Source organism: Chiloscyllium plagiosum, unplaced genomic scaffold, assembly GCF_037043375.1.
Source record: "Chiloscyllium plagiosum isolate Xiang-an unplaced genomic scaffold, Cpla_swu_hap1 HiC_scaffold_27, whole genome shotgun sequence".
Classification (NCBI taxonomy): domain Eukaryota; kingdom Metazoa; phylum Chordata; class Chondrichthyes; order Orectolobiformes; family Hemiscylliidae; genus Chiloscyllium; species Chiloscyllium plagiosum.
The window spans coordinates 92785683-92812859 of NW_028270165.1; the positions used below are offsets into that span (position 1 = coordinate 92785683).

At 46.9% G+C, this 27177-nt stretch overlaps 2 protein-coding genes across 5 annotated transcripts in view; one reads left to right on the forward strand and one right to left on the reverse strand.

Moving 5' to 3' along the window:
* Positions 1 to 27177, forward strand: part of LOC148145036 (uncharacterized) — a 131954-nt gene that overhangs the window by 14418 nt on the left and 90359 nt on the right. The window contains exons 3-4 of one of the 4 annotated variants that reach the window (XR_015751710.1): positions 9684 to 9826; positions 12337 to 13172. The exons of 2 other annotated variants lie outside the window; for them this stretch is intronic. The gene's annotated coding sequence lies outside the window, so the exon portion shown is untranslated. Of the gene's footprint in view, positions 1 to 9683; positions 9827 to 12336; positions 13173 to 25153; positions 25644 to 27177 lie in introns of those variants that run through there. One more of the 4 variants, XR_015751712.1, reaches the window with a different exon arrangement.
* Positions 6458 to 27177, reverse strand: part of LOC148145037 (uncharacterized) — a 61091-nt gene continuing 40371 nt past the window's right edge. Inside the window, exon 2 of the mRNA XM_087975458.1 lies at positions 6458 to 8571. Coding sequence (XP_087831584.1) covers positions 6458 to 8182 — 1725 coding nt within the window. The 5' untranslated portion in view covers positions 8183 to 8571. The remainder of the gene's footprint in view (positions 8572 to 27177) is intronic.

The window sequence follows — 27177 nt, forward strand, 5'->3', positions numbered from 1 at the left end:
CAGTGTCGAAAAGTGTGCCGCTGGAAAAGCACAACAGGTCAGGCAGCATCAGAGGAGCAGGAGAGTCAATGTTTCAGGAATAAGCCCTTCAAATTTGTTGATTTTGAAGCTTCAGTCTTCAGATCTTCAAATACACTGTTAAAAACAGATTACAAAAGTCATCACTATCAGTGCAGGGTAGAAATTCAGAACAAGCAATTCTACTTTCTGTGGAATATTCTTTTCTTTAGCTGTTCCACAAAATTGAAAGCACTCACACACCCTCTTCCCCCTCTGTTCTCACTCTGCTCTATCTAATTCTCCTGAAGGTGCTGATTCAGGATCTTACAGGGGCAGAAAAGCAAAAACGTCAAGACTGACATCTCTCTGAATTTTGGATACCTCCACCTGAAAGTTAATATCTTTCACAACATTGGGATCCTGCCGAGAGTGAGCAGGTCTGATTTTGGGAAGCAAAAAAAAAAGTGTCCATTCAGGGTGAACCTGCAATGCAGTTTCTTGAGAAAGGACCAGACACAAAATGATTATCGACCCCGGGAAGGTGGGAGTAAAATGAGACGTCAAGGCATTAACTCCAACACACTTCAGTCAAACGCTTCTGCTCCCAGTCAGGGCAAAACATGTTCTGAAAAACCAGCCTTCACAACCACACTCCTGATTCCACTGAAGACAATTAGAGTCACAGAGTGCAGAAACAGACCCTTTGGCCCAACCTGCCCAGATATCCTAAATTAATCTAGTCACGTTTGCCATCACTTGGCCCCTATATGGGCTGGGTGCTGGCAGCTGGGACTAAATTGTGTTGGCTATCTTGTCAGCAAGGATGCGTTGGAGCGAAGGGTCTGTTTCTGTGCTGTACATCTCTATGACTCCAGTTGCATTTGCCATCACTTGGCCCTGACCCATCTGAACCCTTCATTTTCAGATGCCCGTCCAGGAGCCTTTTAACTTGTCATCGTATCAGCACCCATCACTTCCTCTGGCAGCTCACGCCATCGTTCAAGCGACTCCATGTTGAAAGCGGTATGCCTTAGACTATATACAGGCCCAGGAGGGTGAGGTCTGCACCATTGTCCGAGATAAATGCACTATGGGCATTCCCGATCTGACTGGCAATATTACTAAGATACAAGAAGAGATCCAGGTATTCCTTGACAGAATGACTGAAGGGACCAGTTGGGGAAACTGCAGATCGGGTTGATGGTACAATTGGCTTATCAATTTAGCTATGTCTGTTTGTTGGTATTGGTATTGTTAGGTATTTAATTGCTAGGCTTATGAGGTCCCTTAGTGATATAGATTTGCCCCAGAAGATGCTCCTTTTGCGATCTGATGGCTCACCCACACGTGTCGATGGCGATGATAAATATGACCAGATGAGCTGCGAAGATGGTGGTGCCACTCTACAGGATGTTGATGGCTGGACCACCTTGAAGGGCATTCGTTTGGAGTATCCTTCACTTTCAGTGATCGTGGTGCAATCAAAGGGAGGAATGAGGATGTGGGCATCTGGGTGATAAAGTCTATAGCCTTAAAACTTGTCTTTAAACATTCAGACTAAAATGTAATGCTGAATTATTAAATACATTTACTGCACTAGAAAATAAACTGGCAGGAAGGCTCAGAAAGAGGGCAGAACTTAAACATAGGGACACCTGGGCTCACCAAGTGATAACAGGATGCTGTAAGGCAATTAAGAACGTTTGCCTCAGCATCGGTGAATCTGTGTGAACAGGACACCAAGTGATAACATTCACAGCCGTTCCCTTGTGAGACCATTTTAGTGCTGAGGCTGTTGATTCCCGTAGAAAATTAACTCTTAGTGCTTATCTGCACTGGATTGAAATGAATTGCATTTTGGGACTTTCTGATGATATTGAGTAGCCATTACTGGTTATTAAATACAAACTCTGTAAAAGGAAATATTCATAAAGCTTTACCTTACTTGCTGCAGCCGAAGCTCCAGCGGAGGAAACAGGCCGCGGGCATACTTCCGGCCTCGGGATGGCCACGCTCCCTGGTCCCGCCCCTCCACCTCCAAGGTGACGCGTAAGCCCCGCCCCCTCCAAATGCAGATCGTAAACCACACCCCTCTGTGTTATCCCCGCCCACCCAGGTGTATTTGGAAGCACTGGCTTCTGCAGCGCTGCTCGTTCTGCGTGTCGCTGTGCTGCTGGATCATAAGACACAGAGTTAATAGCAAAACATCACAGTGTCATGCAACCGATGCAATATTTGGAACAAACCTGGACCGCTGCTGAGTCCTTCATCTTTTAGAAGGGGTTGCAGGTTTCAGTTCATCAATATATAAATTCCAGAACTTTAGATCAGATTCCCTACAGTGTGGAAACAGGCCCATCGGCCCAACAAGTCCACACCGACCCGCCGAAGAGCAAAACACCCAGCCCCATTCCCTGTCACCAAACACTACTGGGCAATTTAGCTTGGCCAATTCACCCTAACTCGCATGTCTTTGGACTGTGGGAGGAAACCCACGCAGACGCGGCGGGGGGGGTGGGGGTGGATTGAACCAGGGGCTCTGGTGCTGTGAGGCAGCAGTGCTAACCACAAAATAAAGAGGAATAGGGATGTAAGGCAGGATTTCAGGGAGCTAGCGTGGAAGCTGAGGGCTTGAACAAACAGAGTGGTTATCTCTGGTTTGTTACCCGTGCCACGTGATAGCAAGGCAAGGAATAGGGAGAGATATCAGCTGAACACGTGGCTACAAGGATGGTGCAGGAGGGAGGATTTCAGGTTTTTTCAGGATAATTGGGACTCATTCTGGGAAGGTGGGACTTGTACAAACAGGACAGTCTTCACTTTAACCAGAGGGGTACTAATATCCTGGGTGGGAAATTTGCTGGTGCTATTCGAGTGGGTTTAAACTAGCTCAGCGGGGGGGTGGGAACTGAGGGTGTAGCTGTAGTGCACAGGAGGATGAGAGTAGGAAGGACAGGGACATGATTTCAGGGTCACAGGAATGTGCTGGCAGACAACAAAGTGGTTTGAAGTGTTTCTACTTCAATGCCAGAGTATCTGCAATACGGTAGGGGAGCTTGCAACACGGATAGGTACCTGGGACTTGGATGTTGTGGCCATTTCGGAGACATGGAGAGGGCAGGGTGAGGAATGGATGTTGCAGGTTCCAGGGTTTTGATCTTTCATTAAGAACAGCCAAGGTGGTAAAAGAGGGAGAGGCGTGGCCTTGTTAGTCAAGGATAGTATAACGGTGGCTGACAGAACTTTTGAAGAGGACTCATCTACTGAGGTAATGTGGGCTGAGGTCACACTGCTTGGAATTTTTTTTATAGGCCTCCGCAGAGTTCCAGGGAGTTGGAAGAGGGGATTAGCAAAATTTTTTAGGGTAGGAGTGAAAGGAACAGGGTGGTCATTATGGGGAACTTTAACTTCCCCAACATTGACTGGAAATGCTTTCACTCTAGTACGTCGGATGGATCAGTTTTAGTCCCGTGAGTGCAGGAGGCTTTCTGACACAGTATGTTGAAGGGCCGACAAGAGGGGAGGTCACACTGGATCTGGTGCTTGGTAATGAACCAGGCCAGGTGTTTGATTTAGTGGAAGGTGAGCACTTTGGAGAGAATGACCATAATTCAGTTAGGTTTCATTGAGCGATGTAAAGGGATAGGAACATGCCACAGGTCAAGAGTTATCGATGGGGCAAGGGCAATTATAATGCAATTAGGCAAGACTTAGAATGCATAGAATAGGGTAGCAAAATGCAGGGGATGGGAACAATTGAAGTGTGGAGCTGGTTTAAGGAACAGATATTGTGTGTCCTTGATAGATATGTTCCTGTCAGGCAGGGAGGAAGTGATAAGGTAAGGGAACCGTGGTTTACAACAGAAATTGCATCTCTTGTTCCAAAGAAGGAGGAGGCTTATGTGTTGATGAGGCAAGATGGTTCAGAAGCGATGGAGAGTTACAGATCAGCTAGGAAGGATTTAAAGAGACAGTTAAGAGCAAAGAGAGGACATGAACAGTCTTTAACAAATAGAATAAAGGAGAACCTAAAGTTTTCTATCGGAATGTGAGGAATAAAAGGATGATTAGGGTAGGAATAGGGCCAGTCAAAGATAGAAGGGGGAAGTTGAATGTGGGCCCTGTGGAGATTGGAGAGGTGTTAATGAATATCTCTCATCGGTCTTCACTCAGGAAAAGGAGAATATTGTAGAGGAGAAGAATGAGGTACGAGATATTAGACTTGAAAGGATCGAGGTTAGTTGCACACAGATGTTATCATTTCTAGAAGGAGTGAAAATAGGCAAGTGCCCTGGACCGGATGGGATTTATCCGAGGATTCTCTGGGAAGCGAGGGAGGAGATAGCAGAGCCTTTGGCTTTGATATTTGAGTCGTCATTGTCTACAGGCTTAGTACTTGAGAACTGGAGGATTGCAAATGTTGTGCCCTTGTTCAAGAAGGGCAGCAGAGATGACCCAGGTAATTATAGACCAGTGAGCCTTACTTCTGTTGAAGGAAAGCTTTTGGAAAGGAATATTAGAGATAGGATTTACAATCATCTAACAAGCAACAATTTGACTTCAGATAGTCAACATGGTTTCATCAAGGGCAGATTGTGTCTCACAAACCTCATTGGGTTTTTTGAGAAGGTGACCAAGCATGGAGATGAGGGTAGGGCAGTTGACATGGTGTACATGGACCTCAGTAAAGGTTCCACATGGTAGGCTGTTGGAGAAAATGCAGAGGCATGGGATTGAGGGTGATTTAGCAGTTTGGCTTTCTGAAAGAAGGCAGCGAGTGGTGGTTTATGGAAAATATTCAGCCTGGAGTCCGGTTACTAGTGGTGTGCCACAAGGATCTGTTTTGGGACTACCGCAGTTTGTCATTTTTATCAATGACTTAGACACAGGCATAGGTGGATGGATTAGTAAATTTGCAGCTGACACTAAAGTCGGTGGAGTACTGGACAGTTTGGAAGAATGTTATAGGTTGCAGGGGGACTTGGATAAACTGCAGAATTGGGCTGAGAGGTGGCAAATGGAGTTCAATGCAGCTAAATGTGAGGTGATTCACTTTGGGAAGAATATCAGGAAGGCAGTGATCTTGGAGTCCAGGTGCATAGATCCCTGAAAGTTGCCACGCAGGTGGATAGTGCTGTTAAGAAGGCACACGGTGTGTTAGGTTTCATTCGTAGAGGGATTGATTTCTGGAACTGCAATATCACGGTGCAACTATACAAAACGCTGGTGCAGCCACACTTGGAATATTGTGTATAGTTCTGGTCCCCATATTTCAGGAAGGATGTGGGAAGCATTGGAAAAGGAGCAAAGGAGATTTACCAGGTTGTTGCCTGGTCTGGAGGGAGGGTCTTATGAGGAAAGGCTGAGAGACTTGGATCTGTTCTCATTGCAAAGAAGAAGGCTAAGATGGGATTTGATAGAGACATACAAGATGATCAGAGGATTAGATAGGGGATACAGTGAAAGACTCTTTCCTAGGATGCTGATGTCAGGGGGCATAACTTCAAAGTGAGGGGTGATAGATTTAAGACAGATGTTAGAGGCAAGTTCTTTATGCAGAGAATGATAAGGGCGTGGAATGCCCTACCTGCTAAGGTAGTCAACTCAGTCACATTCGGGAGATTTAAACAATCCTTAGATAAGCGCATGGTTGATTTTGGGATAGTGTTGGGGAACGAACTGAGAATAGTTCACAGGTCGGCGCAACATCAAGGGCCGAAGGGCCTGTTCTGCGCTGGATTGTTCTATGTTCTAAACTTAGTGCAGGAGGCTGAAAGAAATGAGCAGCTTTAAAACAAAAACCTCTTGAAGCTCAAAGCTTTCAATGAGAGTCTGAGCCCGGTGGTAAGTTCAGGGTAACCTTTATTGCAACCCAACTTTGTTACAGCTTCAGATCCCCCCAGCAAAAAGGCAGAGAAAAAGCAGTTGCTTTTTGAACAACTCAAGGTGAAAGTGCACACACCACACCTCCCCTTGTCCCACCCCCCTCACTGTCTTTACTCTTGGCCAGCACCAAGTTGTCCCTTTGTAATTGGATCCTTGGTACAGCTGTACCCTGGAGCAAGTATTGCCTCACTCAGCAATTTCAACCCATACCCTGTCTCCAAGTAAGTTTCTCCCCGCTCATTTGCCAGGAAGGGGCAGTGTAGAGTCTTCCAGACTGCTGTGGGTCTGGAATCACGTGTAGGCCAGGCCGGGTAAAGGATGCAGCTGGAACGACTGAGTGAATCCTTTCCCACAACGGCGGTTCCCTTCCCTAACAAGGGAGAGAGTGATACAGATGGGGGCTTTCTCCCCCGCACCACCCCCTCCCTGAAACGGTCTCATCGTTAGATTCCGCACTCCACATTTCTGACCGAATACCAATTCTGCCATCTGTCATGGTGGGATTCGAACCCGGGAATCCCTGGAAGTGGGTTGATGGTCCAATCGATATTGGCACTCGGCCGTCACTCCTTCAATCCCCCTGCAATGGCATGTGAACTCGCTGGTGGGTCAGCAGGTGGGAGGAGCGGGAGAAGCCCTTCCCGCACTGAGAGCAGGTGAACGGCCTCTCCCCGGTGTGGATCCTCTGGTGTCTCAGCAGGTTGGAGGATGTGCTGAAGGCCTTCCCACACTCGGGGCAGCTGAAGGGCCTCTCCCCCGTGTGGACCCGCTGGTGGCTCCACAGGTTGGAGGAGCGGGTGAAGCCCTTCCCGCACTGAGAGCAGGTGAACGGCCTCTCCCCGGTGTGGACACGCATGTGGATCATCAGGTTGGAGGAATCGCTGAAGGCCTTCCCGCACTGAGAGCAGCTGAAGGGCCTCTCCCCCGTGTGGATCCGCTGGTGGCTCAGCAGGTTGGAGGAGCAGGTGAAGCCCTCCCCGCACTGAGAGCAGGTGAACGGCTTCTTCCCCGTGTGGACCCAGTGGTGCTTCAGCAGGGAGGAGGAATCACTGAAGGCCTTCCCACACTCGGGGCAGCTGAAGGGCATCTCCCCTGTGTGGACCCGCTGGTGGCTCCGCAGGTTGGAGGAGCGGGTGAAGCCCTTCCCGCACTGAGAGCAGGTGAACGGCCTTTCCCCAGTGTGGACCCGCTGGTGCCTCATCAGGGAGGAGACGTCGGTAAAGGCCTTCCCGCACTCGGGGCAGCTAAAGGGCTTCTCCCCCGTGTGGATCCGCTGGTGCTTCTGCAGGGCGGAGACGTTGGTAAAGGCCTTCCCACACTCGGGGCAGCTGAAGGGCCTCTCCCCCGTGTGGATACGCTGGTGCTTCTGCAGTGCGGAGACGTTGGTAAAGGCCTTCCCACACTCGGGGCAGCTGAAGGGCCTCTCCCCCGTGTGGACGCGCTGGTGGCTCCGCAGGGTGGAGGAAACACTGAAGGCCTTCCCACACTCAGGGCAGCTGAAGGGCCTTTCCCCGGTGTGGACCCGCTGGTGCCTCATCAGGGAGGAGACGTGGGTAAAGGCCTTCCCGCACTCTGGGCAGCTAAAGGGCCTTTCCCCAGTGTGGACCCGCTGGTGCCTCATCAGGGAGGAGACCTGGGTAAAGGCCTTCCCACACTTGGGGCAGCTGAAGGGCCTCTCCCCCGTGTGGACCCGCTGGTGGCTCCGCAGGTTGGAGGAGCGGGTGAAGCCCTTCCCGCACTGAGAGCAGGTGAACGGCCTCTCCCCAGTGTGGGTCTGCTGGTGTCTCATCAGGGAGGAGATGTCGGTAAAGGCCTTCCCGCACTCGGGGCAGCTAATGGGCTTCTCCCCCGTGTGGACCCGCTGGTGCCTCATCAGGGAGGAGACCTGGGTAAAGGCCTTCCCGCACTCAGGGCAGCTGAAGGGCCTCTCCCCGGTGTGGACACGCTGGTGTGTCAGCAAGGTGGAGGAATGTCTGAAGGTCTTCCCACAATCTGGGCAGCTGAAGGGCCTCTCTCTGGTGTGGACACGCTGGTGTCTCAGCAGGGTGGAGGAATGTCTGAAGGCCTTCCCACAATCTGGGCAGCTGAAGGGCCTCTCCACCGTGTGGACCCGCTGGTGGGCCAGCAGGTGGGTGGAATGTCTGAAGGCCTTCCCGCAGTCGGTGCACGGGAATGGCCTCTCCCCGGTGTGACTGCGCCGATGAGTCTCCAGGGCAGACGGGACACGGAAGCCTTTCCCACAGTCGCCACACTTCCACGGTTTCTCCACGGGGTGAGATTCCTCAGGTTTCTCCATGGCCACAGCTTCAGCTGCTCACAAACACATGGGGAGCCCCTCCCTGCTGTGAAATCCCTTTTCCAGGCCGTATAACTGTTTCAGGCTCCACACACAGTGTGCTGCCACAATTGGGTCTCTCGTCCAGTCCCACTGATGCTGAAAACGTCCTCAAACAGGAACCAAAAAGCATTGATTCCTCTCACAGAAATCACAGTCAAAAATTGTTGTGGTCCCATTGGATTGAGTGACTGTCAGACATTGACATCAAAGTGAGGACTGCAGACGCTGGACAGTGAGTCAAAAAGCACAGCAGGTCAGGCAGCGTCCGGGGATCAGGAGAGTCAATGTTTCGGGCGTAAGCCCTTCATTCTTTGATTTTGAAACTTCAGTCTTCAGATTTTCAAATACTTTGCAAAAAGGGATTACAAAAGGGATTATCAGTGCAGGGTAGAAATTCAGAACAAACAATTCTACTTTCTGTGGAATATTCTTTTGTTGTTTCACAAAATTGAAAGCACCATCCCACTCTCTCTCCCCCTCTGTTCTCACTCCGCTCTAACTAATTCCCCTGAAGGTGCTGATTCAGGACCTTACAGGGGCAGAAAAAGCAAAAACATCAAGACTGACATCTCTCTGAATTTTGGATACCTCCACCTGAAAGTTAATATCTTTCACAACATTGGGATCCTGCTGAGAGTGAGCAGGTCTGATTTTGGGAAGCAAAAAAAGTGTCCATTCAGGGTGAACCTGCAATGCAGCTTCTTGAGGAAGGACCAGACACAAAATCGTTTCCGACCCCGGGAAGGTGGGAGCAAAATGAGACATCAAGGCATTAACACTGACACACTTCAGTAACTCTCTCCAACTCCATGTACACACCCAAAACGGAACTATTCCCTTGCACATTTATAGATCTTTTCTCATTTCAGAATGTGATACTGTCGCCAAGATCATGTGCAATAGGGTTAAGGGTGAGCCTAATGGGAACAGAATTCTGAGGACCATTGTCTACCAGATGTCCAGCACAGAAATAGTCCCTTCGGTCCAACGCATCCATGCCGATCAGATATCCTAAATCATTAGTCACATTTGACAGCATATCCCTCTAAACCCTTGGCCCATATCCCTCTAAACCCTTTCTATTCATATACCCAGCGAGATGCCTTTTAAATGCTGTAATTGTACCAGCCACCACTTCCTCTGGCAGCTCATTCCTTACATGCACCACCCTCTGAATATAAGAGTAGCCCCTTAGGGCCCTTTTAAATCTCCCCCCAACCCTAAACCTATTACCCTCTAGTTCTGGACTCCCCCATTCCAGGGAAACACCTTGTCTATTTATCCTATCCATGCCCCTCATGATTTTATAGAAATCTATAGGGTCACCCCTCAGCCTCTGGTACTCAAGGGAAAACAGCCCCATCCTGTTCAGCTCAAACCCTGACAACATCCTTGCCAATCTTTTCTGAACCCTTTCAAGTTTCACAACATCCATGACTCTATGACATCCTTCCTACAGCAGAGAGACCAGTACTGCACACAATATTCCAAATGTGGCCGAACCAATGTTCTGGACAGCTACAACATAATCTCCCAAATCCTGTATCCAGACGATTGGGAAAGTTTTCAAAGCCCACAAAAGACAACCGGGAAAACATTGAGGTATGAACACCGGGCAGCTGAGGGGGGAGGGAAAGAAAGCCAAAAAAGTGCTGGAGCCAAGGCAGAGGAAGAACAGAGGATGCACAGCCGGTTTGAAGCTGCATGTGCTGCACTTATACCTGTTGCATTTACTTGTGGAAATCGGGTGCATTTGAAAAGGAAAACAGAAAAGATATCTCCTCCTCCCAATCTCTGTCCTCCTCACCTGGTAATTAACTCCCATACCTGAGTTGACAGGGTCTGCTCCCTCCCTGGATTCACTCCCGTTGCTACAAGTGAACAGATTTTCCCGCCCCAGGATTTGCCCAGACGGAAGGGTTTTCATTCATTCAGTGTCACTTCTGCGTTGTGACGTCACGAAAGGAGCGGATGGGCGGGGCCAAGCCGGGCGCACGCACTGCGCCTGCGCTGCCCTGCACCATTTGCTAACATCCCTTCGCTTCAGAGAATCCCCACAGTGTGGGAGCAGGCCACTCGGCCCAACGAGTCCACACCGACCCTCTGAAGGGGAACCCACCCAGACCCATTCCCCTGACAAATACACCTAACCTGCACATCCCTGGGCACTATGGGTAATTTCGCACGGCCAATCCCAATCAAGGCCAGTGAGCAATGTAGTGATGTGGGGAATGAACATCACAGAATGATGGAGACAAGGAGAGTAAATGTCCCAGCAATTAAAACTGGATTGCAAAGATCATTAAAATGTAAACCGAAAACAGTGTGTCTGCATGTGTGCTGCACTGTTACAAAAGTGAATGAATTGACTGCACACATTGAAGAGAATCATTATGATCTGAGACTCCTTATAGAGACATGGCTTCAGGATGACAAGGATTGGATCTTGAATATCGAAGGGGTAGTCAAACGGGAAGCTAGGTGAAGGTAGAGGGTTGGCATTGCAAATCAAAACACTGATCACAGTAATCCGCTGTCAGGTCGGATTTCAGGTCCTGGTTTCTCTGTCCTCTGTTGATCTCCCTGTTCCCACAGAGTAAGATGTTGGTCTGTTCTCAGCTCTGCTGAAGTTTTGGTTCCCCAACCCTCCAAAGAGTAACCCACCAGGCCCCATTCCCCATATTTGCCCCTGACCAATGCATGTAACACACTGGGCAATTTAAGCATGGCCAATTCACCTAACCTGCATACTTTTGGATTGTGGGAGGAAACCGGAGCACCTGGAGAAATCTCATGCAGACATGGGGAGAATATGCAAACTCAACACAGACTGTGGCCAGTGGCTGGAATTGAACCTGGGTCCCAAGTGCTGTGAGGCAGAATTAAGAACCACTGAGCCATCATGCCGCCCAGATGTTGTTACCTTTCGTTATAAAACCTTATGTTATCGAGATTTACATATGAATGATAGTTGCAACCCACTGCAAAAGATGAAAGAGGTAACAATCCAGATTTGTTCAATATATCATTTCAGTGACAGGACACTATAATCTTCTTCCATAAATTCTGTGCCTTATGATCTTGTACTCCACAACCACCTGATGAAGGAGCAGTGCTCCAAAAGCGAGTACTTCCAAATAAACCCATTGGGCTATAACCTGGTGTTGTGTGATGTTTAACTTTGTCCAGGTTCGGGTGGATTGACCATGTTAAATTACCCAGTGTTCAGTGTTGTGCGGATTTGGTTGGATTGGCTGTGCTAAATTACCCATGGTGTCCAGGTAGGTGCAGGTTAGAGTAGATTCGCTATGCTAAATTACCCGTAGTGCCCAGTGATGTGCAGATTAGGTGGGTTAGCTGTGGGAAATAGTTTCACAGTAATAAAAGGAGTCAGCCATTTTGCCCATCTAGCCTGCCCCGTTCTTCATTGTGATCATGGCCGATCTATCCATCGTCTCAGCTCCTCCTCGCAGCATTGCCCCAACTACCCTTAATTCCCCAACCATGCAAAAACCCATTTTGAATATACTTAATGAAGAGAATTCCATAGATTCACTGCACCACAGGAAAAGCAGTAGTCCTCACTTTCTCCTCCTCATCTCTGTCCTAAATCTAATCCCCCTAGTCTTGAGGTCTGGTCTCACCCACCAGCAGAAATGACTGCATAGGGTATGGCTTCATCCCCACAGTGCAATGAAATTCCACTTTCCACCAAAATCTGGGATGTACTCACTCACTTAGTCGCTGTCTCACAAATGCAAGATTTCATTGTAACTTCATTGTTGGGCGCCACGGTGGCACAGTGGTTAGCACTGCTGCCTCACAGCACCAGAGACCCGGGTTCAATTCCTGACTCAGGCGACTGACTGTGTGCAGTTTGCACATTCTCCCCGGGTCTGCGTGGGTTTCCTCCGGGTGCTCCGGTTTCCTCCCACAGTCACAAAGATGTGCGGGTCAGGTGAATTGGCCATGCTAAATTGCCCGTAGTGTTACGTTAAAAGGGGTAAATGTAGGGGTATGGGTGGGTTGCGCTTTGGCGGGTCGGTGTGGACTTGTTGGGCCGAAGGGCCTGTTTCCACACTGTAAATAATCTAATCTTCTTCTGCTCCCAGGAAGGACAAAACATCTTTGAAAGCTGCTCTGAAAGTCCAGTCTTCACAACCACACTTCTGCTTTCGCCAAAGACGATTAGTGTCATACAACACAGAAACAGACCCTTTGGTCCAATTCATCTGTTCAGATATCCAAAACTCATCTCGTCTCACTTGTCTGCATGTCGCCCATATCCCTCTGAACTCTTCGTATTCACATCCCCATCCAGATGCTTTTCAAATGTTGTAATTGTACCAGCCGCCACTACTCCCTCTGGCAGCTCGCTCCATACATGCACCACTCTCTGCGTGAAGTTGCCCCTCAGGTCCCTTTGAAATCATTCCCCTCTCACCTCAAACATACGCCCTCGAGCTTTGGACTCCCTTACCCTGGGGTAAAGACCTTGGGTATTCACCATATCCATGCCTCTTACAAACGTCTAGAAGGTCACCTCTCAGACTCTGATGCTTCAGGTGAGGATCTAAAATTTGAATTTAGGTTATTGTCAGATGCAACAAGTATATATAGATTTTTACTAACCACAAAATGGCTTTTCAATTTCAAATAATACAACAAAATGGCTGAGAATAATGATTGAACTCTGTGAACTTGTCCTGCTGTTTTGCAGAATTAAGCTAAAATCCAAAGATAAGAGGACAATGGAGTTTGTTTAAAATGAACACTGACATGTTAATTGACCATTTGAACTAACCTTCAGCTGCTACCATGGCACGATGATTTACGTAATTAAGACCCCTTTCCCAGGAAATATCATTGGATTAACCTGCTGTAAATCATGTCACCTTACTACATTTGATTGGTATTTTCTTGTAATTAAGGTTGTACTGTCTCTTAAAAAATCTTAAATAAATAATGTGTAATTTTTGAAGCTTTAACCGCTGTGTTGCTGGACAGAATTGTGTCAAGATGCCTTATTAAACGGATAACCTTGCTTTGTACAGACCACTTTCCATTGATTCTTTAGATCAATCGCGAACCAAAAGGCCCCTCTTCACTCTGGATAAGTTAGCCTGGCCAATTAACCCTAACCTGCACATTCCTGGGCACTACAGGTAATTTAGCATGACCAATCCATTCCTGGACACTATGTGTAATTTAGCACAGCCAAGTCACACAAACCTGCACCTCCCTGGACACTGAGCACTTTAGCATGGTCAATCCACCCTAACCCTGTACAAAGTTTAAAAAAAATTAATCACACACACCCAGGTTATCGTCCAACAGGTTTATTTGGAAGGACTAGCATTTGGAGTGCTGCTCCTTCATCAGATGGTTGTGGAGAATAACATCATAAGGCACAGAATTTATAGAAAAACATTATGGTGTCCTGCCACTGAAATGATATATTGAACAAACCTGGATTGTTAAGCGTTTCATATTTCAGAATGGGTTGCAGGTATCATTAATATGTAAATCCCAGAACTTCCTGTAAGACACTTTCTTGAGATAACTTAAGGTTTTATAACAAAAGGTGTCATCTCAGCTTAGACAATGCATTAAAGGTGTGAGGTCAGAGTCTGTCTGTATCCCAATCTTGAATCAGACTGGTTGTATTTCCAAAGTGGAACTTACAAAATATTACTGGATTGACTGCCTGCGTGAACTGCCGAGTCTCATCCACCAGCTGAAATAACTGGATAGGGTAGGGCTTCATCCCCATAGTGCAATGAATTCCCATTTTTCACCAAAATCGCAGATGTACTCCCTTTACTCAGTTGCTATCTCACAAATGCAAGATTTCATTGTATTCTTCTGCTCCCAGTAAGGGCAAAACATCTTCGAAAGCTGCTCTGAAAGTCTAGTCTTCACAACCACACTTCTGCTTTCACCAAAGACAATTAAGAGCCATACAGCATGGAAACAGACCCTTTGGCCCAACTTGTCCATGATGACCAGATATCCAAAATTAATCTAGTCCCATTTGCCAGCATGTGACCCTCACGGTTCCATGTACCCAGCCAGATGCATTTTAAATATAATTGTACCAGCCTCCACCAATTCCTCTGGCAGCTCGTTCCATGCATGCAAAACTGTCTATGTGAAAAAGTTATCCTTCACGTCTCTTTTAAATCATTCCCCTCTCACCTCAAACATATGTCCTCTAGCTTTGGACTCCCCTGCTCTAGGGAAATTCCTGATGAAGGGCTTTTGCCCGAAACGTCGATTTTCCAGCTTCTCGGATGCTACCTGACCTGCTGTGCTTTTCCAGCACCACTCTGATCTAAACTCTGGTTTCCAGCATCTGCAGTCCTCCCTTTTGCCTAGGTCGAACCCTCTACCTGTCTACATCTATCCCCAGCTGAAAATGTGTTGCTGGAAAAGCGCAGCAGGTCAGGCAGCATCCAGGGAACAGGAGAATCGACGCTTCGGGCATAAGCCCTTCTTCAGGAATCCTGGATGCTCCTGAAGAAGGGCGTATGCCCGAAGCGTCGATTCTCCTGTTCCCTGGATGCTGCCTGACCTGCTGCGCTTTTCCAGCAACACATTTTCAGCTCTGATCTCCAGCATCTGCAGACCTCACTTTCTCCTACATCTATCCCCACTTCACCAACCAGCCCTTTATCTGCATCGCCCCCTAAACCCATCCCCAATACTGAAGAAGGATTACACCTGAAACGTTGACTTCTCCACCTCCTGATACTGCCTGGCTTGCTGTGTTCTTCCAGCCACCTACCTGTGTATTTTGCCAATTGAGACACAGACCTGGCGCAACGTTTCCAGAGTCTGTCCGCATCCCGACTCACTCTTTCCTTTTAGTTGCTGCAAGTCAACAACTGAATCCCAGAATGAAAAAAATACATGGAAAAAGTGGCAAGAGAAGAGAGTGCGGTACTCATAGATAATGGACAGAGGAAGGAATGTGCAGTCTGGGATGAAGCTCAATGTTCATTCAGACACGAGCAGCAGTAGCTTCAGAACCTCATGGTCCAACTTCTGCATTCAGACAATGGGGTGCCTCTCATTGGCAGGAGGACAAATGTCCTTCCGGTCCTCCTGTGCTTCCTATTGGTCAATCAAAAGAAGGTCTCGCGCCTCTTTTGCCAATAGCGATTCGCATGCGCACTATTTTTTTGCTGACACCAGCGAGCATGCGCACTGCATTGCTGACACCGGCAAACATGCGCAGTATGCTCTTTGAGGCTGCTGCTGTTATTGACAGATTTTTTTCCCCTGTGGTTCGAGATTTTATTGCTTCTGCATTTTGTCTGGTTACTCCACTTTTGTATGTCTTTTGCCCTTGTCGAGAGAGAGTGTGCCCCAGTGAGCTGTCTATGGGATGGAGCTGTAACCAGTTACACAGACTGAAGTAACATTATAGTATTCGCAGCAGGGAGTAACTGCACACATTTCCTGAGTGTGATCACAGTTTCAATTGTTCATCAGAATCCGGGAGCCAAAAGGACACCAGAACGAAGAGAAGTCGTGGAAACGCGGGGACTGTGCTAACGGATTCCATTCCCTGTCGGTACATGAGATTTATCAACTCAGTCGCAGTTGGGAGAGGCATTCTTCAAAACATTATTACAACATTATTTCCCATTGACAAAAACACATTCACGCTGCCTGATTACCTTGAAACCGTACAAGTGCCCTGTCATCACATCTTTAATCATAGCTTTGAACATTTTCCCTATGACATATGTTAAGGTAAATGATCTGCAGTTTCCTGTTCTCGGTCTACCTTTTTGAAGAAGGGAGTTTTCCAATCTACAGAAACCTCCCCTGAAACTAATAAGGTTTGGAAAATTAAAACCAATGCATTAACAATATCACTAGCTAATTTTTCTTTAAGGGTCTAGAATGAAATCCTTTGGACCCCTGGGACTTGTGAGCTTGTAGTTCCAACAGTTTACTCAGTACTACCTCCCTGGTAATTGTAATTGTCTTCAGTTCCTCCTTCCCTTTCATTTCCTGATTTCCAGCTAGTTCTAACCTGTTACTTGTATCCTCGCTGCTGAAGACAGATTCAAGCTCTTTTCAATTCATCGAGCATCTCTTTATCCTCTGTTATTGAATCCCCAGACTCATTTTTTACAAAACCAACACTTACTTTGTTAACTTTTTTAAAGAAAAGCTGACGAAACTTTCCTTCCTGTTTTTATACTTTTGGCTAACTTTCTAACTCTAATTGCTGTGCTCCTGCCTCCATTATGTCTGATGTTTTTTCCCCAGCTCTTAACTCTCGCATCAACCTGACTGCATATTCTATGGAACTGGCCTTGGTTAAGTGCTGCAAAATACACAAGGGCAAATTTTTCATCTCCAGAAAGTCTTAGTACTGAACACGATAACATTCACTTGGAAATATTGTTCATTCAACCTTCACAAGCACATCTTCCAGGTTCAAAATCCCACAATGACACCCAGTTTTGTTATGATCTTTAATTTTGAAGAGAAATTTGAATATTCAGTGATTAACTGGAAGAACTGTTCACAAGGTTTTCACATTTTTAAACAAAAACAAATCAACTGGATTAATTTAGCAGAATAGCATGTATGGCCTTAAATTGTAAATCTAGTTTTCTTTTGAGTGATGGAGCAGGTCTACACCAGATGAGGATCTAATACCAGGATTTAGGCTGTTGTCACAAAATAGCATCTCAATATAAAGTAATAGAACAATGTGTCTTCAGGCTGCAAATTAACGCTGTGTTTAAAATAGCTAAAAGCTGCATTTCTGCATTCCTGAGCTAACTGAATCACAGGTTAAGCAAACAATGCCTTCTTCATAGTATGGATCTAATTAAGCTAGATAGGACATTACCTAGCTAACCTTGAAGCACAGGTATGAGGAGATAATGCATGTGACACAACATTGTTTCCCAGAAAATATCATTGGGTTAATCTGTTGTCCATTATGTAATTTTATTACATTTTATTGGATTTACTCTGTAATTAAGGCTGTACTGTCTCTTAAGAAACATATGAAAATTGATATTTTATTCCAAGTTAATCACGCAGTTTCTCCAAGGAACACAGAATCTTTTAGTATCTGTGTTGCTGGACAAATCTTTTCCCGGCCGTTACAAATTAAAGTGTGAAACCTTGCTGAAGCAAACCATAATCCTAGTGTTCATTTGACCAATCTCAGAACTGAGAGACCCCTCCTGGGGGTTGAGATCTTCAACTCTCACTGTGCTTTTGGTGTGACCCATGATTACAGGGACTTGTGGGAACATAGAGGATTTGTAACCCCCATGGGGCAGACGAATAGTAATGCTGTTTTGTCCAATCAATCTGACAGCTCTCAAGATGTTCAGCTCATGCTGAGGCAATGGATACAGTCTCCAAAGGAATGAGCAGATGGATGCTGCTGCCAAGCAGGCAGCCTGACACCCCAAACTTCTGGTCCCATTGGGTGCCCAGCAAAACCCGGATAGAGACAATATGGGGGTAGGAATGCCAGGCCTGGGTATGGGACTGAAATCACAGGGGAGGCCCCCTGCTGAGCAGCACAAACTATGGCCTCAAATAGGGTACTCCCTCGATATTCAAACCAAAATGTGGGTGACCCCTGATGGACTACTTTGTGTTCCTTCTTTGCTGCTGCCTTTTTCAATTGATTATGTGCATTATTGTACACACGTGGGCAAGGAGGGAATGGTTAATACTGTATTACAAACCTGGTGTCACCCAGATTTCCAGAAAGCAGCGAGGAAAAGAGCTGAAGCATGTTTAATTTGTAAACAAATAGGATGCATGGTTTAAGAGGGATGCCCTGAGGTTGTTAACCACCTCCTTGCCTGGTCAGCCTTTTTACTGGTCTACAACTTGCTTTTAGATTCATAGAGATGTACAGCTCGGAAACAGACCCTTTGGTCCAACCTGTCCATGCCGACCAGATATCCCAATCCAATCTAGTCCCACCTGCCAGCACCCGGCCCATATCCTTCCAAACCCTTCCTATTCATATACCCATCCAAATGCCTCTTAAATGTTGCAATTGTACCAGCCTCCACCACATTCTCTGGCAGCTCTTTTCATACACATACCACCCTCTGCATGAAAATGTTGCCCCGTGGGTCTCTTTTATATCTTGCCTCTCTCACCCTAAACCTATGCCCTCGAGTTCTGGACTCCTCGACCCCAGGGAAAAGACTTGGTCTATTTATACTATCCATGCCCCTCATGATTTTGTAAACCACTATAAGGTCACCCCTCAGCCTCCGACGCTCCAGGGAAAACAGCCCCAGCCTGTTCAGTCTCTCCCTGTAGCTCAGATCCTCCAATCCTGGCAACATCCTTGTAAATCTTTTCTGAACCCTTTCAAGTTTCACAATATCTTTCTGATAGGAAGGAGACCAGAATTGCACGCAATATTCCAACAGAGGCCTAACCAATGTCCTGTACAGCCGCAACATGACCTCCCAATTTCTGTACTCAATACTCTGACCAATAAAGAAAAGCATACCAAATGCCTTCTTCACTATCCTATCTACCTGGGACTCCACTTTCAAGGAGCTATGAACCTGCACTCCAAGGTCTCTTTGTTCAGCAAGACTCCCTAGCACCTTACTATTAAGTAAATAAGTCCTGTTAAGGTTTCCAAAATGCAGCACTTCGCATTTATCTGAATTAAACTTCATCTATCACTTCTCAGCCCATCGGGTCCAGACCCTGTTGTAATCTGAGGTAACCCTCTTCGCTGTCCACTACACCTCCAATTTTGGTGGCATCTGCAAATTTACTAACTGTACCTCTTATGCTCGCATCCAAATCATTTATGTAAATGACAAAACGTAGAGGGCCCAGCACCGATCCTTGCGGCACTCCACTGGTCACAGGCCTCAGTCGGAAAAATAACCCTCCACTGCCACCCTCTGTCTTCTACCTTTGAGCCCGTTCTGTAACCAAATGACTAGTTCTACCTGTATTCTGTGAGATCTAATCTTGCTAATCAGTCTCCCATGGGGAACCTTGTTGAATGCCTTACTGAAGTCCATATAGATCACATCTACTGCTCTGCCCTCATCTATCCTCTTTGTTACTTCTTCAGAAAAACTCAATCAAATTTGTGAGACATGATTTCCCACGCACACAGTCATGTTGACTATCCCTAATCAGTCCTTGCCTTTCCAAATACATGTACATCCTGTCCCTCAGGACTCCCTCCAACAACTTGCCCACCAATGACATCAGGCTTACTGGTCTACCACCCTTCTTAAACAGTAAAACCATGTTAGCCAAGCTCCAGTCTTCCGGCACCTCACCTGTGACTATTGACGATAATATCTCCGCAACAGGCCCAGCAATCACTTCTCTAGCATCCCATGGAGTTCTAGGCTACAGCAGATCAGGTCCTGGGGATTTATCCACCTTTATGTTTCAAGACATCCTATACTTCCTCCTCTGTATTTTAGGGTGTAGGTTATGGAGGATTGGCAGTGCTAAATGACCCATAGTGCCCTGGGATGTGCAAGTTAGGATAGATTAGCCATGGGAAATATGGAGAAAGGGGTTAGGTATGGGTGGGATGCTCTTCAGAGGGCAAGTGTGGAATAGATGGGCCGAATGGCCTGCTTCCACATTGTTGGGATTCTATGACCCTCCCCACAAAGGAGCATTTTATCTGCATCTATCCTGTCAAGCCCCTTTCAGAATTCTACTGGTTTCAATAAGATCACTTCTGGTTCAGAGAGGTAGACAGCACAGAAACAGACCCTTCTGTCCAACTCGTCCATGCCGACCAGGATTCCCAAAATAACTAGTCCCACTTACTTATATTTGGCCCGTATCCCTCTAAACCTTTCTATTCATGTACCCATCTGAATGTCGCTTAGATATTGTAACTATCCCCGCATCTACCACTTCCTCAGCAAGTTCATTCCATATGCAAACCACCCTGTACCAAAACGTTGTCCCTCAGACTCCTTTTAAATCTCTCTCCCCTCACTTTAAAAAATATGCCTCCTAGTTTTGAGCACCTCTACACTAAGGCAGAGCCCTTTGCTATTCACCTTACCTCCACTCCTCATGGTTTTATAAATCTCAATGACATCACCACTCAACCTCCTGCACTTCAGTGAAAAGTGTCCCAGTCTCTCCTTATAACTCAACCCCTCCAGTCCTGGCAATGTCCTGGTAAATCGTTACCGAACCCTCTCTAATAGTATTCTTCCTATTACAGGGCCACCAGAACTGTACTCAGTACTCTAAAAGTGGCCTCACCAACATCCTGTACAACCTCAACATGGTGTCCCAACTCCTATACCCAATGGGGTGAACAATGAAGGCAAGTGTGCTAAACGCCTTCTTGACCACCCTGTCTCCCAGTGATGCAGCTATGCACCTGAATCCTCCCATGTCTCTGTTCTCCAACAAGGCTCAAGGCCCTACCATTACCTGTATAGGTCCGCCCTTCCTTGTTTCAGCAAAATGCAACCCCTTGCTTTTATTCATACCTCTCTCATACATATACACACACATACACCCCCCAACACTCTCACAGGCTTATACTCTTTACCAAGCATGCACACAAACTCACATACACACACACAAATAACTCCACGAAGTGAATTTGAATTGGCAGAATTATTTGCAGATACATTCTACTTTGCTCAAAAAGTGCAGAAACTGCAGGCAGTCAATCCGTGTAATATTTTATAAATTCCTACTTTGGAAATGGAACCAGTCTGATCCAAGATTGGGGTATGACAAGCTCGAACCTCACACCTTTAATTCATTGTCTAAGCTGTCAGCCTTTTTAAAAATAAAACCTTAAGTCATCTCAAGAACGTAACTGAAAAGATGTTCTGGGATTTACAGATTAATGAACCAAAACCTGCAATCCATTCTCAAAGATGGAAGACTGAACAGCAATCTAGGTTTGTTCAGTATATCCTATCAGTTGCATGACACTGTGAGCTTTTGCTATCAATTCTGTGTGTTTTGATCTGGCTCCACAGCTACCCGGTGAAGGAGCAGCGCTCCGAAAGCTAGTGCTTCCAAATAAACCTGTTGGACTATAACCTGGTGTTGTGCGATTTTTAACTTCATCCAGGCCAGTCCACCACTGGCTCCTCCACATCGTTTCCACTAAACACAGCCCACACCTCCCGATGCTGCCAGTAAACGTTACAATGCTGATGAAATGATGCACTCTGCACTCCTGAAAAACTTACAATTTCTAATGATACTGGCTCCTCATTCACTGCTCCATCTGATAAGACAACATTGGAAGCTTAGTGCAGGAGGCTGAAAGAACTGATCAGCTTTAAAACAAAACCTCTTGGAGCTCAAAGCTTTCAATGAGAGTCTGAGCCCGGCGGTAAGTTCAGGTAACCTTTATTGCAACCCAACTTTGTTACAGCTTCAGGTCCCCCTGCAAAAAGGCAGAGAAAAAGTAGTTGCTTTTTAAACAGCTCAAAGTCAAAGTACATACACTTCCCCCAGTCCCCCACCTCACATTCTTTACTATTGGTTAGCACCCAGTCGTCCCTTTGTAACTGGATCCTTGGTACAGCTGTAACCCAGAGGAAGTGTTGCCTCACTCAACAATTTCAATCCATACTCTGTCTCCAAGTAAGTTTCTCCCCTCTCATTTGCCAAACAAGGAGGGGCGGGGCAGTGTAGAGTCAACCACACTGCTGTGGACCTGGAGTCACGTGTAGGCCAGACCGGGTAAAGGATGCAACTTGGCCATCACTGTTTCAATTCCCCTACAGGTGAACTCGCTGGTGCGTCCGCAGGGCGGAGGAGCAGGTGTAAGCCTTCTTGCACTGACAACAGGTGAACGGCCTCTCCCCCGTGTGGACCCGCCGGTGGGTCAGCAGGGTGGAGACCTGGGTAAAGCACTTCCCGCATTCAGGGCAGCTGAAGGGCCTCTCCCCCGTGTGAACCCGTTGGTGGGTCAGCAGGGCAGAGGAATTGCTGAAGGCCTTCCCACACTCGGGACAGCCGAAGGGCCTTTCACCTGTGTGGACCCGCCGGTGGGTCAGCAGGGCGGAGGAATTGCTGAAGGCCTTCCTGCACTTGGGGTAGGGGAACGGCCTCTCCCCCGTGTGGACCTGCTGATGCCTCCGCAGGTTGGATGAATTGCTGAAGGCCTTCCCGCACTTGGGGCAGGGGAACGGCCTCTCCCCGGTGTGGCTGCGTTGATGAGAGTCCAGGGAAGATGGGAAACAGAAGCTTTTCCCGCAGTCATCACACTTCCATCGTTTCTCCAAAAGGTGGGATTCCTCGGGTTTCTCCATGGCCAACGCTTCAGTTTACACAAAAACATGCATACAGCCCCTCCCTGCCATCAATTCCTCTTTCCAGGCCGTATAGCGGTTACATGCTCCATACTCAGTGCACTGCAACAGTAGGGTCTCTCATCCAGTCCCACTGACGCTGAAAACGTACCCAAACACGAACCAAAACACTTTGCTCCTTCTCACAGAATCATAGTTGAAAATTGTTGCGGTCCGAATGGACTGAGTGACTGTCAGACATTGACGTCAAAGTGAGGACTGCAGACGCTGGAGAGTCAGTCAAAAAATGTGTGGCATTGGAAAATCACACCAGGTCAGGCAGCATCTGAGGAGCAGGAGGGTCAAGGTTTCGGGCATAGGCCCTTCATCTGTTGATTTTGAAACTTCAGTCTTCAGATTTTCAAATACTCTGCAAAAAGAGATTACAAAAGCCATCACTATCAGTGCAGGGTAGAAATTCAGAACAAGCAATTCTACTTTCTGTGGAATATTCTTTTGTTGTTCCACAAAATTGAAAGTACCATCCCACTCTCTCTCCCCCTCTGTTCTCTCTCCCCCTCTGTTCTCACTCCGCTCTAACTAATTCTCCTGAAGGTGCTGATTCAGGATCTTACAGGGACAGAAAAAGCAAAAACATCAAGACTGACATCTCTCTGAATTTTGGATACCTCCACCTGAAAGTTAACATCTTTCACAACACTGGGATCCTGCCGAGAGTGAGCAGGTCTGATTTTGGGAAGCAAATAAAAAGTGTCCATTCAGGGTGAACCTGCAATGCAGCTTCTTGAGGAAGGACCAAACACAAAATAGTTATCGACCTCGGGAAGGTGGGAGCAAAATTAGACCTCAAGGCATTAGCTTCAGTCAAACTCTTCTGCTCCCAGTCAGAGCAAAACATGCTCCGAAAGTCCAGCCTTCACAACCACACTTCTGCTTCCACTGAAGACAATTAGAGTCACACAGCGCAGAAACAGACCCTTTGGCCCAACCTGCCCGAGCTGACCAGATATCCTAAATTAATCTGGTTGCATTTGCCATCACTTGGCCCCGATCCACTGAACCCTTTGTATTCATACACCCATCCAGATGCCTTTTAACTGTTGGAATTCTAGCAGCCCCCACAACTTCCTCTGGCAGCTCATTCCTTAAAAGCACCACCCTCTTCATGAAAAGGTTGCCATTGAGGTCTCTTTTACATTTCCCCACTGTCCTCACCCTGAACCTATGACCCTCCAGTTCGGGACTTTCCCATCCCAAGGGAAAGACCTTGTCTATTTACCCTATCCATACCCCTCATGATTTTATAAAAGTCTCAGACTCAGGCGCGATGGGGAAAACAGCTCCACCCCATCCTTCTGTCCCTCCTCGCCCGGGTAATTAAGACACATACCTGAGTTTGCAGAGTCTGCTGCCTCCTTGGATTCACTCCAGTTGCCACAAGTGAACAGATTTCCCCCCACACCGTCCCAGGACGAAGAATTGCCGAGAGGGAGGGAGTTTCATGCAAACTGACAGGGCCACTTCACGTTGTGATGCCTTCAATGGGTCAGGGGTGGGGTAGTGAATGGGAAAAGGGGCGAGAGGAAGGGGTGGGGCGCGGCCGGCCAGCTGGCTAGGCCTGCACTGCCCTGCACAGTTTGCAGGAATTCCGTCCCTTCACAGAATCCCCACAGTGTGGAAGCAGGCCACTCGGCCCGACGAGTCCACACCGACCCTCCGAAGGGTAACCCACCCACACCCATTCCCCTGCACCTGTTGCTCTACTCCCTGACTATCACACCTAACCTGCACATCCGTGGGCACTATGGGTAATTTAGCATAGCAATTTCCCCCCTAACCTGGACAAAGTTAAAAATCACAACACCACGTTATAGTCCAACAGGTTTATTTAGAAGCACTAGGTTTTGGAACACTGTTCCTTCATCAGGTGGTTGTGGAGAATAAAATAATAAGACACAGAATTTATAGAAAAACATGACAGTGTCCTGCCACTGAAATGATACATTGAACAAACCTGGATTGTGAAGTCTTTCATCTTTTCAAATGGGTTGCAGGTATCATTAATATGCAAATCCCAGAACTTCCTGGAAGGCACCTTATCAAGCGAACTTAAAGTTTTATAACAAAAAGTGACATTTGAGCTCAGCTCTGCAAATGTGCATTCATTCCCGTGAAAGTGTGTGTGTGTGTGTGTGTGTGTGTGTGTGTGTGTGTGTGTGTGTGTGTGTGTGTGTGTGTGTGTGTGTGTGTGTGTGTGTGTGTGTGTGTGTACGTGCATGAGAGAGAAAATGTCTATTTCCATCCTGTTTATCTCTCTGTCTATTTGAGAACAGGTGCCTTACTTCTGTTGGTGTAAATATTGTTGTAAATCATAGCTGGGTTCTCATAGTTAGATGTAAGGGAGAGAGAATTCCTCAAGTAGGATAGTATAAGAATCCTGGGAGAGCCCCATTTGTGGTTTACATTCTCATGAACAAACATTAAACACGAGCACCTAGTCATTTCTAATTTGGTTCCATTTTTCTTGTGAGATCCCCTGCTGTGATTACACTGAGCCTGGATGACTGACAGGCTGGGAGATTGTGGGTTGGGGCTTGATTGACTGAATGCTTTATTGTTCCAGAAGGTGAAAAAGGGGACAAAGCTTCAGCAGAAATCCAGCAGAGCTGAGCACAGACCGACATCATACTCCTTGGGAACAGGGAGATCAACAGAGGGCAGAGAAACCAGGCCCTGAAACCCGAGCTGACATCAGACTACCCTGTGATCAGTGCTTTGATTAGCAGTGCCAACCCTCTACCTTTACCAAGCTTCCCATTAGACAACACCCTCAATATACAGAATCTAATCCTTGCCATCCTAAAGCCATGTCTCTGTAAGGAGTCTCAGACCATAATTATTCACTTCAATGTGTGCAGTCAATTCATTCCCTTTTGTTACAACGCGGCACACATTCAGACTCACCATGTATCATTTCAGTTTTTGTGATCTTTAGAATCCAGTTTTGATTGCTGGTACATTTACTCTCCTTATCCCTTTCTCTAATGTTCATTTCCCACATCACCTCACTGCTCACCGGCCTTGGTTTGGATTGGCCATGCTAAATTGCCTATAATGCTGACGGATGTGCAGGTTAGGTGGGTTAGCCATGGGAAATGCAGGGTTACACAGTTACATAGCAATAGAAGCAGGAGAAGGCCATTTGGCCCATCCAACCTGCTCTGCCATTCATTAAGATCATGGCTAATCTATTCATCAACTGAGATCCCCCTCCTTGCATTGTCCCAACTACCCTTAATTCCCCTACCATTGCAAAAGCCCATCCAACTGTGTATTGAATATACTTAATGAAGCTGCCTCTACTGCTTCCTGGGGCAGAGAATTCTATAGATTCACTACTGTCCAGGAAAAGCAGTTCCTCCTCATCTCTGTCCGAAATTTACTCCTCCTAATCTTGAGCCTGGTTTCATTCACCAGTAGAAATGACTCAATAAGTAGAGCTTCATCCCCACAGTGCAATGAATTCCCACTTTGCACCAAAACCTCGGATTTACTCACTCACTCAGTTGCTGTCTCACAAATGCAAGATTTCATTGTAACTTCTTCTGCTCCCATTAAGGGCAAACATCTTTGAAAGCTGCTCTGAAACTCCAGCCTTCACAATCACACTTCTGCTCTCACTGAAGATGATTAGAGTTATACAGCACAGAATCAGACCCTTTGTCCATCCACACATCATTCCTGATGAAGTGCTCGGGACTGATGTCGACTCTCCTGGTCCTCAGATGCTGCCTGACCTACCACATTTTCCAGCACCACACTTTGACTCTAATCTCTAGCATCTGCAGTTCTCACTTTCTCCACATCCCAAAGTATCACCATTTAAACAATACATCTCCTTTCTGCTTTTTTTTAATTGCAAAGGCTATAACTTCACATTGAGATACTGCATTTGCCACATGTTTGCAAATTGGCGTCTTCTCTACTTTGGGGAAACCGAGCGTAAACTTGGGGAACGGTTTGGCGAGCATCACAGCCGGGTCTGCAGAGGCTGATCAGACCTCCCAGTCACCATTGATTTTAATTCCCTTTCCCACTCCCTTTCTGACAAGAACATCTTAGGCTTCCTCTATTGCCACAACGAACCAAACCACAAATTGGGGGAACAACACCCCATCTTCCGCCCGGGCAGCCTACAGCCTGCAGGACTCAACATCGAGTTCTCCAATTTCAAATAACCTCCCTTTCCATCCCCCGACTCCCTTCTCAGAACCATGCCCCTCATTTCCACTCCTTACTGCCACCAACCTGATTACTTCCACCCATTGACTCACCAGGCTGTACCCTCTCCCTGCCTTCACCTATCCCCACTTTAGCCCCCAGCCCGGGCCCCAGCACCCAGCCCCAGTCCTGAAGAAGGGTTACACCCAAAACATCAACTTCTCCACTTCCTGATGCTGTCTGATTTGCTGTGTCCTTCCAGCCTCCTTTTTTTATTTCAAAAATATACTTTATTCATAAAATAATTTGATGGTCTGTACAGTTGGTCATGCCATACATATGTAAACATGTACATACAGAGATCAGAATTTATCATTTTTATACAGGTCTGTACATTTTTCAATCATATGCCCATATAATTAGCTG